Source organism: Rhinopithecus bieti, unplaced genomic scaffold, assembly GCF_001698545.2.
Source record: "Rhinopithecus bieti isolate Rb0 unplaced genomic scaffold, ASM169854v2 scaffold_5948, whole genome shotgun sequence".
Taxonomy (NCBI): domain Eukaryota; kingdom Metazoa; phylum Chordata; class Mammalia; order Primates; family Cercopithecidae; genus Rhinopithecus; species Rhinopithecus bieti.
Window position 1 is genome coordinate 740,561 of NW_016805422.1, and position 15,737 is coordinate 756,297.

A 15,737-nucleotide genomic window follows, 5' to 3' on the forward strand; every position below is an offset into this window, starting at 1 on the left:
AAAAAAAAAAAAAAAAAAAGTCATGCATTCTAAACACAGAAAATAATTAGAAACAAACCTGAGAAGAGGCCAAAGCAACTGCCGAGACATTTTGTTCCTCCTCCTCCTCCTCCTCCTGCTCCTTTAATCTGGAGGACTAGGATATCCCAAGACAGAGGTGATTTGCCTGGGGCCAAGCGGCTCTGTCCACCACCTGCTGATTCCTGTTACAGTCAAAGTGCCTCCTCTCTCAGAAGCGTGATTTTTAAACTCAAGTTTATATACATGGAACACTTGTACCCAAAAACTTATTTGAAATTCAGCCTGGCTCTTTAAACTACTGCACTTAACATTCTAATGTGACATAATACTTGATGCATGGTTTCTCTGACCCACCTCCTAACCAACGGAATGCCTTGGTTTAATCAGGTTAGATGCGTTCCATACCAAAAATAGAAACGTGTAATGTTTAAATGAACATTTTAAAGCCTACTTTAAAATGAACTAGGAATAGTCCCAAATTCCTGCCGTGCCACTCAAAACCCAAAATTAACACTGAAAAAGGCCTCAGCAGAGAGTGACAAAGCAGCCCAGGTACACAAAGGCTTCATGGGATGCCAATCACCGCAGGTAATCATCCTACAGACCTATTTGCCACTGCAGACACCTCTTCCTAAGTCTATATTTTGAAAGATTTTAATCTACCAAACAGGATTCATCAAGTAGAATTCATTTTTCAAATATTTATTTGCCAAATAAATATTTAATTGAGAATCAGCTTTTTGATCAACATGAGAACCAGTGTTACTATACTGACTGATATACTCTAATTCCAGCCAAGAAACCCAATGCTTTCTTTCACCTTGCAGCTGGTAAAATTTAAATATCTGCCAGGATTTTTTAAAGACTGTAAATGTTGGGCAGACTTCTATTACAAGTGTCCCAAAGACTGAGGTTTCTTGACTGTATAAGTTTTCCTTTATTTAAAAAATTTTTTTAAGAAATAAACAAAATCACCTTCTTTATGTCTTCTACAGAAACTCAAAATAGAAGTTATACAGCCCACGGAGGACATTACAAACCTGGGCAAATCAGTTGAAAACACACTGTTCAAAACAAACTAAAATTCCAAAACCAAATAATTTTCTGCACCTACGTGTGGCAGGGTCAAGTAAAACATAAAGGGAGAAGCATATCCGAGAAGTCTAAAAGAAAAGATCCTCCTAGAATGCTCAGTATCAGATACAGAAAGAGGGTTCAAAAATGGGCAGAACGGGCATAACTTTTATATAGAGAGTACATGAGATGATTAGATGAGGTGCAAGAACAGAGAAACCATATACTCCACAAGAAGGGACTCTCTCTCTCTCTCTCTCTCTCTCTCACGAAAATCTGGAATTCTGTGAGAGTGCCAAATCTCAGAGGGCATCTTCACTGGCAACAAGCAAATTACTATTTATTAATATATGCTTCCTAAGGGTTACATCTAACTTGCACTAAAAGGATGACAGAATAGAATGGCTATGACAGCAAAAAAGCTGGTCAGAAGAAATGAGGAATGGCAGATCTTCCGATATTACAGCTTGTGTGCATTCTGAGACAAATTCTGAGCACAATTTCCTAACTGTGGGAACCATGTTTTATTAAACACACACCAGGATCTTTCCCTGCGGTAGCTCCATGGCCTCAGGGTAACTAGATAATTGGCAAAGTGTCTGAATTTCCTGGATGCGAAAGGCCAATATATTCTTTTAAAATAAAGCAAAAATAAACATTCCAACACAATTATGAAACCATACCTTCATATAAGAACTTACAATGTAAGCAGATGGGTTGACTGAACCTCAGAGAGCACCCAGTGGCATCAAAAGAACATATTAAGACTGGGACTCTGTATTCCTTTATCCTGACCATTCAGCACAAGTGATGTGTCTATTTCATGCTCCAAACACCCATTCAAGACAAAAGCAGCAAAGACCCAGCCACTTCAATAAGGATAAAAACCAGTCTTTATAGTCTTGTTCCAATAATCTGACTTTTCTTCAGCAATTTAACACTAATGGTTGTTCACATCTACTAACATGTTCTGAAACGTAACCCCAGAAACTACGGAGAAAAAAAAAAAAAAAGCAACTTTAATAAAATGCTGCCTTGTCAATGCTACCAAACACTAGTTACAGAGGCCTTCATGTATCCTAAGACCTCCAAGCAACTTCTCTGCCAACAAGTTCAAACCCTGAAACCACCAGCAGCAAAACTGAAAGGAAAACCCATTCATGCACACAGCAAAAGCAAGACAGGTTTCCCTAATGCAAAAATAAAGCACATTATTCAAATGGATTTCTTTAGCTGCCATGCTGATTCCCCTTGGGAACTTTCTCCTCCCCGCAGGAAAAGTGTTTGTGTCAGAGGTACAGATTAGAAACTCGTGACACCTCATTTATCCTCAGTTACACTAAGGCAGTAGGAACCTAATTTACTAGCACACTCCACACTGACAATTAACTTCTCGGTGGACATTAAAACAATTAGGTAACGACGCACCCCATCACATCTGTGTGCCGTCTCCATCTACACCTGGTATCAATTAAGCCATCACCCTGCGCTGTACTTTTTGCTACGGTCCAATTGGTCATTCACGTACTCTGCCCAAAACTTCGACTACTGCATTTTTAACCCATAAAACTAATGAAATCCCCACTTGTTAACAACATGACAAAGTTGAAAATCTGTCCACTGGCAATCACATCACATCTCACAACTCTGCCTGTGCAGCCCGTCTGAAGGGCACACATTGATGTTTCACACAGTTTAAATGCAAACTATGGGGAAGAACCAGTGCCTTCCTGCACCTTGATTTTGCAACTCATCGAGTCAGGAGGATTCATAGAAAGGTAGCCGTGCAGGTGACATACAGGGCCAGTTAATGTTGAGGATGGACAGGGTGCTAAAACCACAATGCCTTCGTCGCCACCCTCTCATTTGTAGCTGGCCCTTCTACCCTCCTCCAGGCAAAGCAAAACAAACAAACTCTGGAGCAGACAATAAATACAAGTATTTAAAATTAATTTTTAAATAACCTCATGACACTGCCATTCCCCATCTCAGGACCTAATCACAGCAAAACCAAAACCTCTATGTCAAAGCATTTTTGAAAGCATGGCTTCTAAGAGCTGCTTACCTGTTTCTGTGCCTCTTTGCTCCCCAGCCCCTGTTGAGATAATTGCTAATGCAAGAAATGGCCCTGAAACTACAAAGCCATCACGTCAGGACTTGACTAAGTCATCTTGTATCTGACAGCACTTACATTTATACCTCCTTATCTCAAAGATGAGGACATAGAGTTTGTCGTCCACCTATGTTCCAGTGAGGAAATGATAAAATGATTATGGGGCAAAACAATCGCAGGTTTTCTAATTACAGAGCACAAACTCAAAAAAGAGGTTTCGGAGGGAAAAATTGTTCTCTCGCTTCTTTTTTGAGTAAAGATGCTCTATTTTCACTGTAATCACAGTGAGATAAAACCTGAACATTAATCCAGTCCACCAAGGCCCTGATATCTACCTGACTTACTGCATCCACAGTCAACAGACGCCTCTACCTGGTACAGGCTCCTGACAATCTAGAAACCACCAGGGCTTTCAGGGGTTCACCCTACTCACAGCAGTGTTGCCAACATTCTCAAAGAGGATCTGTTTTTTTAAAGCAGAGTTTTAAACTTGGCCAGAAGGGAAATCTGCCCAGGAGACTGCTTAAGAAAACTTAAGCGTTTTCCACTGTGTCCAAAAATTGAAATTTTACATGACTCATCTCAGTTTTAGCCTTTATTTCCAGGCAACCTCTTAAAATGTCAGGTCAAGATTAATTCATAATTATTTAGGCAAAAACAGCACCTCCAAGGCTGTGTCTACTTTTGAGAAATTTGATTATCAGGAAACTGATCAAGTTAATAAGCAGCTGAGATGAGTTTCACAGTGCTGACATGCTGAGAACCATCAGTAACTGCCACATTGGCACGTGGATCCTTATTTTCATAACTGCCTGTGTAATATGTACTTTAAAAAGGGAGAGAAAACCAAGGCTGGGTGCAGAGGCTCACGCCTGTCATCTCAGCTCTTCGGGAGGCCAAGGTGGGAGGATCACTTGAAGCCAAGAGGTTGAGACCAGCCTAGGCAACATACTGAGACTCTGAGTGCACAAAACTTAAAAGAAAAATTGTTTTAATTAAAAAAATAAATAGGAGAGAAACCCAGAAGTAACTGCATGGAGAGTCATGAATGATGCATTTACTGTTGTCTTGCTACTCTGCCAACGGCAGTGGGAGGAGGGCATTCCCTAAGCACCTTCCATGCTGTCTGCTATCCTCCCACCTGAGGCTCCTAACCCCCTCCCTGTGAGGCAACCACTACTATCACCTCTTATAGATGGGACTAGGAAGGTACAAAAGAATGAAAAAGCCTTGCCTGTGTAGCCAGAATTCCGCTCAGGTCTGCCTTTGTACAAAACTCATGTTCATTCTACCACTTGATGCCACCACGGTTCCCATGGGCATCTGGGAGTGAAGATGATATTTTTTTCCCCAGAAAAAGACCAACAGTATTCTTTTCCAAAGTAAGTCCCACATCTTAACTCCCCCTTGCCTTCTATAATGTTGTCATTTTGAGAAAAAGTGACGGATGGGTGGTCCTAACTAGGATTTGGTCCTGCCTCTGACAATTAACTAGTCAAGAACAGCTAGAGAAGAGTAACAAAAGAAAGAAACCACCTTATGTAAAACAAGGTGATGTTTGTCGTAATCATCGCTAGGTAAGCTCTAAATACAAACTCCTGGTGATTTTAGAAGTCAATTACAGAGTGACAACATGGTCCCTCAGATTACTAACTCGCAATCTCTGTTAACTAAGTAACTATGTGACCGGATGCATCCAGCCTCCTTGATAAAGGAGTTTTATGGTGCTGTGCCATATGACCTGAAAGACAGATGAATGGTGCTTAGACTGTTCTGAGTCAGGAACCCCTTTTTGAGAATCTGACGAGTTATAATCTCTCCCCAGAATTCTGCAAATGAACACAGACCCACCACAATCTGCATATACTTATACAGTCCATCCATGAACGCCACTGCGTAGGTCCACAAACTGTCTGCTCTGGAGTCTCCCCCAGAGTCTCCTCCCTTTTCCAAACAGTGATCACACTGGCTAGGTATTTCAGTGCCTTACATTCAACAAATGTTTAACTGTGACATAAAAGGGATCGCTGCAAAATGATAGCAAGTATACGCAGTACCTCAAACAGTACTTGGCCACACAGTCAGGGCTCAACAAATATTTGTTAAATGACTCAAAGTATTTAAAAGCATGACCTATTATACATTTTTTTAAATCATACAACTTGTTGTCAATTATCTCTTTCAAGCAGATTAAAAATAGCATTCCCTTCGGCCACAATTTAATGTAATTTATCTTTAATTAAAATATCTAAAGTTATGTTTTTATTACTACTGAATGCTACTAAGAAACAATGGCCCTTTTTAGGTCATTTCATATTTCTCTGCTCAAGAGCTGCACTTATGTAAGAAAAAACAGATATCAAAATTTTAAAACAGCCAAAAAAAACCTTTAAACCAACGCAAAACCTCTATAAAGTTGCTAGCTTTATCATTCATCCCTTTCAGAAATAAGGAACTTTAAGGTAGTTTCCATAAAAACTTTCACTCTTAGAACAGCCATGTGTCACTGAACAACAGGGATACTTTGTGAGAAAGGGATGTCAGGCAATTTCATCATTGTGCAAATATCGAATAGTGTGCTTACACAAACCTGGGTGGTATAGCCTACTACACACCTAAGCTACTGCTCCTAGACTACAAACCTGTACATGTTACTGTCCTGAATATTACAGGCAGCTACAACACAATGTAAGTATCTGTGTATCTACACACACCTAAACATCAAAAAGGTACAGTAAAAAAGGTACGGTGTTATACTCTTACGGGACCACCATCATATGTGCAATCCACTGTTGACGCAAGTGTTGTTATGCAGTGCACTGATTGCACTTCTGTTTTCTAGGCTTCACATTAAAACAGATTGCTTATTTAAGGCTCATTTGTTTTCCTACCATAAAATCTTTAACTAGCAAATTAATTTCTGCCACTAAAAATAAACAAACTACCTACCAACCAGTTTTAGGCTCACAGATAAAAATCCATACACACCCACATTCCCTGTGGATCCCGTCAGTCTCTGATTTCTGCACTTGGTATAAATAATATGTTCAATATAGAAAGAAAAACAAGAAGAGAAAAAAAAAACAACAGTAAGGAGTTAGTCTTATTCATGGCCAATCTTAGACTTTGGTCCAAGGATCCCTTAAGGGTCCCAGAGACCCTCGAAAATCTATGAGGGCAGATTTTCTTCCTAAACTTCAACTAAATACCACAAAAGAGCAAATGCAGAAGAATCCAGCTGTCCTCTTTAAAACTAAATAAACTACAGGACATTCAAGACAGTTGTAGACATACCTAACAATGCCACTCTTCCCACTATAATTTTTTTTTTGTTTTGGAAAAGTTATTTTTCACTAATAATGTTATTTGTATTAATACAATTTAAATTAAGTAGCTCTTCATCTGTTTAGGTGATTTAATTTTTTTTTATTTCTTACCCAGTAAATACCAAAAATCAAAATATTAACCGAGTAAATATCAAAATATAACCCAGATAAACAAAAAGTTATTCAGGGTCCTCAATAATTTTATTTCTAGGGTATCAAGATCACGAGGCCATAAGGCTTTGAAAATCACTGCCCTGTAGCAACTGCCCTTAACCTTTCACTGGATTAAAAAACAGCAGCAAACAGCAATTGGCTGACTCGATCTGCCAAGTAAAATTAGACTTTCTGATTCAAACCACTTTATTAAATAGATAAGTACTATAACATTTTAGGCACTAATAGTACACATAATCTCATTATCCACTGCTTTTCATACTCATTTTTACACAAAGTTTGAAGAGCTATTTAATTTTATATAACTGTAGCAAAATCCCACTTATGTGGACAGTGAACAATTTCATTCCTCTCTATGGACTGAATTAAATGTTGAGGTTACAATTAGTGTAGTTTTCCCATTTTAATCATCATTGCCCAACAGTTTTCTGTAGTCATTAGGCAGAAAACACAGCACATATACTTGTTCTGAAAATATTCATTGAACTGATTAGAACTTGTCAAAAATTTGATATAAAAAAGGACACATGCCCAAAACACGTAAATCCACACTTGAACTAGAAAGTTGGTTGACTGCTAACCCTAACTTACAGACTTAAAAATAACCCACAATTGCCTGAAACTCAAGAACTGCTTCATACTTCTTGAAGGGGACAACCAAAACCCTCCCTCCACCCACTCCAACGAACCCATGAATGAAGCACTCGCATATATTTTTTCAGTCAAAAATACCAACAAGAGGTTATCAGACACATTCGGAAATTCAGAGAGACACAGAGGTATATATAAAATACATCTCTACTAGCTGAAGCATACAAACCTCTGCCTATTCACAGCCCTGGCATTTCAGAGAGGCACATACCAATGGCATCAATTCCACAATTCCGATACCAGTAAGTTACAGAACTTTTGCTGACACCTTCTCCAGTCTTGCGTCTTTTGGTAACTGTGTCACTCACTCCTCCTCAGTTCTCTGGGCAAGGGCTTTGCTGCGTGCCTACATACCCCGAACTGCAGATACGTGTCCCACAGTGCCTTACGTCTATGGTATGCACTCAATGAACACAGCCATTTAAGGTGAAACAGGAGTACCGAGGAAAACATGTTAAACTGAAGTCCCAACGCCAGAAAAAGTTCACTAGATTTAACACACGTAACAGCCTAAAGGGCATGGGCTCTCCACAAATTTCTTCTGTGATTTCATCCAGGGTTAGGTTTTTTAATTTGATACTCTACTGAACAGACATAAAAGATGACCATCTCGCTGGGCATGGTGATTCAAGCCTGTAATCCCAGCACTTCGGGAGGCTGAGGCGGGCGGATCACCTGAGGTCGGGAGTTCCAGATCAGCCTTACCAACATGGAGAAACTCCGTCTCTACTAAAAATACAAAATTAGCTGGGTGTGGTGGCACATGCCTGTAATCCCAGCTGAGGCGGAAAAATCGCTTGAACCCAGGAGGTGGAGGTTGCAGTGAGCTAAGATAGTGCTACTGTACTCCAGCCTGGGTGACAGAGCGATATTCCATCTCAAAAAAAAAAAAAAAAAGACTATCTGTAGGCACCCTGGAATGGCTAAACAATAAGGCTTCCTCCATAAACTAAAGCCAGTTTACTTATCTGTACTTTGTGTGTAGAATATTTCCTAGCTATAATTTTTTGTCCCCCCAATCCCCTCCCAACATTTTCCGGAGAAATTTGTAGGACAAGAACTTTAAAACTAGCTACCGCTTTCCTTCAACCATATCGCCCGACTCCTCCCCAAACACATTCCAGCTACATGAATAATATCCAGATGCGTGTCTCTAAAGTACAATTTTTTAAAAGTAGCTACCTACATTCTACAGCAAAGAGGGTTCAAAAGAAAAAAAAAAAACAAAAAAGAAAAAAACGCCTGAACCTTTTTATCTTTCCCCCAAATCTGCCAAAAAAGTTATTCATTATTTATAATGTTCAGTATCCCCTTTTTTTTTTTTTTTTTTTTTTTACCATATTAATGGTCAAAATACTGCTATGTTCACAAAGAAGGAAAGGAGGCAAAACCTGCAGGATATCCCAGCTGAAAAGGGGCCAAATTCTCTCTATTTGCTACACAACATTTGAGGCTCACTTTAAGTACGGGTCTCCCCCGAGCTAACTGGCAGATGCATGTACGGATCACACACGCACATGAAAAATGAGTGTGACTTAGATGGTGAAAACATGAACTCTCTATGCACACAGCCCTGTCCGCTGAATTTCCTTCTTTTTAAGAGCTTACTGGTATGCTCAGTTCTTATGTCTAAAATAGATATAAGATCAAGTTCACATTCCAAGGGCAATTATGCAAAGAAAACAAGATATGGAAACCTAGCAACTAAAATGCATTCGCAGAGGATAATGACTGGTTTAGGTAGAAATAGTATATTACTAACCAACTTCACAAAGGGATTGTGATCTCTTGCCTCTAAAACTGATTTAAGATATAAAAATGAATATTCTTTTAAACTACAGCCAACCAGACTTAGAATGCAACTATTAATACTTTTAAAGTGAGGTGGAGGCATATATAAATCAAAGTGTATTTCCAAGTAAGTAATCACAGCAAACAATGTTGCCTCCAAATTATGCCCCTCTTGTCTGATGCAAGTTTTATAAAAAGACAAGAGCAGAGCAAACAGTCATGTAAGAAAAAGAAATTTTAAAGGAAGAAAAAGTAAAAGAAAAAAGCCAAGTCACTGAAAGAGACAGGGGGAGTGTGCATGTCTGTCTGTGCCCATGTAGAGAAGTGTTGTCAGAAGGGGACAGTATGTGCATGTGTGTGTGTGTCTGTGTGTGTGTGCAGCAGGTGTTTGAGTACTTACTGTGCCCGGCTCTCTGTCTGCTCCCGAGGTTACCAAGAAACGCACAGACATGCCCGTTCAGACACAGAGGCAAGAACAGAAATAAAAAAAAGGGGGGAATAATTAGAACACAAGCCCCAAACAGTTTTAAAAATGGCTTTTATTTATATAAGTCATTGCACATTCCTAATACAGTGATTTCCTGAAAATTACAGTATTTTGTAAACATAAGATTTACAGTTTAACCATACACAAAGCCTATTTTTTTATTTCTTGACAGAATAAATTACTTTTCTTCAAAAAATTAGTCAAGTGCAATTTTGCCCAATATTTAATGCATACTAGAATTAAAGCCTATGAAACTAAGTAGTAACAGATGCAATTATCAAACCTTTCATTTGAACACATTCACTTTCAAATTTAACTTCTTATTTCGCCCCATTTAACAACATTACTTTCTTTGAAAATTACCCAATTAAGCAGTTAACAGTTTTCCATAATATGGTACAGGCCACTGGCATTAACTAGGCAGTTGCCAAGATGTCAAGATGCCTGCAATCTAACGAGATCGAGAAATCTACAGATGCCCACAGCAAACCCTGCAAACTTCCAGGGTGACCTGTGTTTCAGTGGAAAGCTTTGCGACAGTTCCTCTTATCTCATTGTTTGCTCTCTGTATAGGTTGGGGCTCTCTTTAGCGATGCACACAACTTTGCAGCACTGTAAGAGTATGAGGACAAAGTCCTAATCTGGCTTGCCCGGCCTCTCACCTCTGTGGTGCTCTGCATCGTGGTGCTTCTTGTCATCTTTTATTGCCAAGTGAGACTGCCCACTCAGAGCACTAGACAGCGCAAGAAGGCCGGCACTGCCCCCGAGGGGCGGGATTCCAGGAGGCTGAAGTCCCGAAGGGTGAGGCGTAAGGGGAACTGGGGGTCCGTGGCCATGAGAAAGATGCTGAGCTTGCAACTGCTGCTGCTGTTGGTGGTGGTGAGAGAGAAAAAGGAAGAGGAGGAGGTAGTGGTGACAGTGATGGCGATGGAGGCGGCATCCAGGGAAAAAACAGACATGACAGGAGCGGAAGGAGGAAACAGAACAGGAGGTTCAACAAACACACAAAGGGAGCCAAGAAAGAGAGGGAGGAAAGGGGAAAAAATGTGATTAGTGCTTTCAGTTCATCAAAAGCTTTCACCTGCTCAATTACCTCTCCCACCTTCCCAAAATATAATCCTCACATCTACACTGTCACTTTCTGGTATCACTCACCCCAAGACGGGAGCTGTTTATTATTAAGCAAGGCTGGCTACATCAGTAAGTAAACATGAGCTAGTTCTTCTGTCTCTATGCGCCTCCAGGGAGATCCAGCATGTCACTCAATCTAAGATGCCACAGATTTTCAGACTCATGCTGTTTTTGGAGAGTTTAAAATGGGGGTGGCGATGCATCCTACAATATAGTAGCCATACTCTCAACCTGTCACCAGGTAACTCCATTCCACCCTACATCCTTGCATTGACTTACCACAGTAGTATGATGAGACAAAACCAAAATACTATCACTAACGAACAGAATTTGGAAAGATGGGTGTCTCATGCACCACCCAGGCACTTGTGCCCCCTTATTCCATCAAGCCCTCTCAGTACTGTGAGGAAGTATTGCAATTCCCATTTCCCAGAAGGAACAAAGGCTCAAAGGCATTCAGTAAATTGCTGAAACTCTCTCCCTAGGTGGGAGGGGACTGCCGTCAGTATAGGAACAACTCTTACAGCTGCTTTTTACCATACGGTCATAGACAGGAGAGAGAATCTCAGGGAGCCAGGCTTGTGGCCACTGGAAGAAACATTAGAGATGAAACTTTGTATATGCTTTCCTTTCTACCAAGCTCCACCCCTCAAACCCACTCTTTGTACGTGACTCATGAAAATACTGAGACCTAGAATGGGTAGGACCATGGATGAGGAAAGCACTTATGTGTGGGACTCCAGCCAGTGAGCCAAGCCCCTGTTCCCAAATGCCTTTTCCATGATTGCACTTTGCCCCCATCGTTTAACCCATTCCAGAAGTTCTAAGTCAGTTCTCATTACACAGTAGCATTGCTCTTACACATTATATTTAAAAGCACATTGTATAAAATGAAAAAGTATCCAAGAAATGGCCCCTGCACCATGAATCTGACCACATTTCAGCTGTCCAACATAAAACTTATTTTTGATGAGGCAGTAAAACGATTAAGGCTCAATTTCTAAGGTGTAATGTTAGAAAATTCTCCAGATTCTGATTTGTGCTCACTTCCCTGGGACTCAATTACTCATTTTATTTATTATCCCCTTGCGTGCACTGAATATATTAAATCTTCATGCCAGATCTTCAGTCATTTCTACCCAGCCCACTGACTTTTAACGGAATCCCAAACACACTTCCCAACCTCAAAAGTTAGAGAAAACATCATCTTAAGGCCAGAAATCAGTGTCTGTGGAAATTTTACAATGAATTTTCCAGCACTCCAATCTTTCTAAAAATGTTTAGGGTCAGGCACAGTGGCTCACTATAATCCTATAATCCCAACACTTTGGAGGCCAAGGCAGGAAGATCACTGCAGCCCAAGAGTTTGAGACTGGCCTGGGCGACACAGGGAGATTCCATCTCTATTTTAAAATAAATAAATAAAAACATCTAAGGGCCAGCCAACCATCTTTACAAACTTTCATTCTGTTCAAAGAGAGCACAGTTCTAATTAGAAGCAAAATGGGAAAGGGGGTGAGGTCAGAACAGGCAGCATTCATAGCATTCTTGGAAAGTATAAACTACTCATTCACCATTTGAGATCATAATAACAATTTCTTTATGCATAAAATCACCTTCCTGTCATTCCAAAGACACTAATTCTTGCTCTGTCACCTTTTAAGAGCTTGGCAATAGTGAGACATAAAACTGAAGAAGCTTGCAGTGGCATCACGGTCCACCAGGCATGCTCATTAGCACTTAATTAGGAACTAGACACCTGCCATAAGAAATGTGCTTGGAGAAGGATGAGGAACAGGTCTGCCCTACCAGCAATTACTATCATTACTTGGAGAGTAAGAGCTATGTCCGGCTTCTGGGGGGGAAATGCAATGATGCATACACAAGCAAGTGCAGCGGGTAATTAAGCACGGCACTAATTAAAAGAAGATGAGAGAGACTAAGCTGAGGGGAAGGAATCTAACCACAGGGTGGAGGACGCCACCCTCTCACCCCTCTCCCTGCTTCCCCCACTCCCCTAAAAATCTAGAATGCAGTCACCAGAAGATGACTTCAGAGGTGGGATTCTTATGTCAGACCAAACATACTCCGGTAATATTTAGATACTAAGAAAGTAAAGACTTCCGGCTAGGCACAGTGGCTCACCCCTGTAATCTCAATACTTTGGGAGCCCAAGGCGGGTGGATCACAAGGTCAGGAGTTCAAGACCAGCCTGGCCAAGATGGTGAAACCCCGTCTTTACTAAAAATACAAAAATTAGCCAGGGGTGGTGGCGGATGCCTGTAATCCCAGCTACTAGGGAGGCTGAGGCAGGAGAATCGCTTGAACCCAAGTGGCAGAGGTTGCAGTCAGCTGAGATCACACCACTGCACTCCAGCCTGGACAACAGAACGAGACTCCATCTCAAAAAAAAAAAATTTCCCCTCCCAAAATCCAAGCTAGCTTTCAGAAAGATAAACTGGGGAAGGTGGATCATGCCTGTAATCCCAGCACTTTAGGAAGCTGAGGCAGGTGGATCACTTGAGGTCAGGAGTTTGAGACCAGCCTGACCAACATGGTGAAACCCTGTCTCTACTAAAAATACACAAATTAGCCGGGCGTGGTGGTGCATGCCTATAATCCCAGCTACTAGAAAGGTTGAGGTGGGAGAATCGCTTGAACCTCGAAGGTGGAGGCTGTAGTGAGCTGAGATCGCACCACTGCACTCCAGCCTGGGTGACAAGAGTGAGACTCAGTCTCCAAAAAAAACAAAACAAAACAAAAAGATGAACTGGGAGCAGATTCTGGTATCTTACTGTGAAGAGGTGTTGGCTTACATAATGGGGCTTTGCCACAGCTGTGAAGTAAACCTTTGTGGTTAAACCAACAGTTTGACTAATATCTAGCAACAGCAACATTCAACAGCCTAACTGGCCATGGGTAACTTCCACCTCTACCCTAATCTGACCTTCTAGGTCCCCTGAACAAACAGCTCACTGTCTATTATTAGAGGTAACTGGGTTCTTCCATCCATTGCTTGGCTACAATGAAAGCTGCTTTTTTTTTTTTAAGTAAAATCCTATCAAATTGAAAGGAGTATTAAGTAACAATCAAATGGATCACAACTGCTGAAGATGTCGTGATTCTAGGAAACGTGGCCATTCCACTTCATATTCGACTTCTTGTTTCTGCAGGGCAGTGCTCCTAGATAATATGTAAGTGTCACATCGTCTGGCACAAGCTTAGAACACATCTGAGGCAGCGAGGGTAGGTATCATGGTTCCCATTTCACAGATGATACTGGCTCAAAGCCAACAGGCTTACTACAGGGCTCAGAGCCAGAACGAGGGCTACAACCCTTTTGTTTCCTAGGGCAACATTTCTCGTGTAACCCCAGCAGCTCAATCATGTTCTCAAGAATAAGAAAGGGGGCAAAGTCGTTCTCTACTGAAGACTTCGCATTTCTCCCACTGCTCAATTACCAGATGCTCAAGAACGTGCCATACTATGTACCCAGAGACAAATCCACCCTCACCGACAGGCCTAATGGCAGTGACAGGGGGGAGTTTATGCTTAGACTGCATGAGTACCATCTCCTGTCCCCCCTTCTCAATGCCTGTCATACATCTGCAAAAGGACGCTATCCCCTGCCCCCAGCTCCCTTCCAAAGAAGTATGTCAAGAACAATCAAGCCTAACAGTGTTGGCTGTGGCTTTTCTCAGAAGTACATTCTTAACATTATAAACACAAAATGTCATTTCTAAGATAAAATATTCATTTACATGAGTAGCGGGGCCAAATCTACAAGAGTAAAACAGCTATCTCCAAAAGGACAGCGCTCCTCTGTCCCATCTGTCTTTGGAAGCCCATTTGCTCTCAACAAGGCTTACCTGAGACACTGGTACTTACCGCCTTCAACAAAAGGAAAAAGCATGGATGCTACTTGAATATATTTTAGGAAAAAGTGATACTGATATTACCATACAGCCAAAACCCAATAGCTCTGCCAATCAGGAGAATTTATGCACTTTTTTTTTTTTTGGACAGAGTCTTCACTGTCGCCCAGGCTGGAGTACAGTGGCGAAATCAAGGCTCACTACAATCTCCTCCTTCTGGGTTCAAGCAATTCTCCTGCCTCAGCCACACAAGTACCTGGGATTTCAGGTACGCACCACCACACCCAGCTAATTTTTGTATTTTTAGTAGAGATGAGGTTTCACCACATTGGCCAGGCTGATCTGGAACTCCTGACCTCAAGTGATCCGCCCACTTCGGCCTCCCCAAGTGCTGAGATTACAAGCGTGCGCCACCACACCCAGCCCATACATGCATGTTTTTTTAGGCAAAGTCTCACTCTGTCACTCAGGCTGGAATGCAGCAGCACAATTATGGCTCACTGCAGCTCAAATGCCTGGGCTCAAGCAATCCTCCCACCTCACCCTCCTAAGTACATACTTAGCTGGGACTACAAGTGTGCACCACTACACTTGGCTAATTTTTTTTATAGAGATGTGCTCTCACCATGTTGCCCAGGCTGGTCTGGAACTCCTGTTTTCAAGCAATCCTCCCTCCTCAGCCTCCCAAAGTGCTGGGATTACAGGTGTGGGCCACTGTGCCCTGGCCATAGCTTGGCTAATTTTTTTATAGAGATGGGGTCTCACCATGTTGCCCAGGCTGGTCTAGAACTCCTGGCTTCAAGCAATCCTCCTGCCTTGGCTTTCCAAAGTGCTGGATTACAAGCGTAAGCTACCATAGCTGGCCTGCATCTGTCCTCTCTAACCAAAACCTGCCCCTATCATTTGGAAAACTGCAAGATGTTTTTTTCAACAAGACAGGAAGGATGAGGAAGTTTATTCTTCTGAGCATTAGTTTATAGTAATTAGGAAATTTATTTAAAAGTCAAAATGCTTGTACATTTATACAATGTAGAACACACATGCGAAAGTTTGTAAAGTGATTAGAAAAAGGTTTTTTTTTTTTTTTTTTTTTT

The 15,737-nt window shown here is 41.3% G+C and overlaps 1 protein-coding gene across 12 annotated transcripts in view; it reads right to left on the reverse strand.

The window, feature by feature from the left end:
• Positions 1-15,737, reverse strand: part of TLE1 (TLE family member 1, transcriptional corepressor) — a 108,234-nt gene that overhangs the window by 40,907 nt on the left and 51,590 nt on the right. For 9 of the 12 annotated variants that reach the window (XM_017872356.1, XM_017872354.1, XM_017872361.1 and 6 more), the window contains 2 exons: positions 10,300-10,504; positions 9,551-9,567 (listed from right to left, as the gene is read on the reverse strand). The exons of the other annotated variants lie outside the window; for them this stretch is intronic. In XM_017872356.1, the coding sequence (XP_017727845.1) occupies positions 9,551-9,567; positions 10,300-10,504 (222 nt within the window). The remainder of the gene's footprint in view (positions 1-9,550; positions 9,568-10,299; positions 10,505-15,737) is intronic. 12 annotated transcript variants of the gene reach the window in all.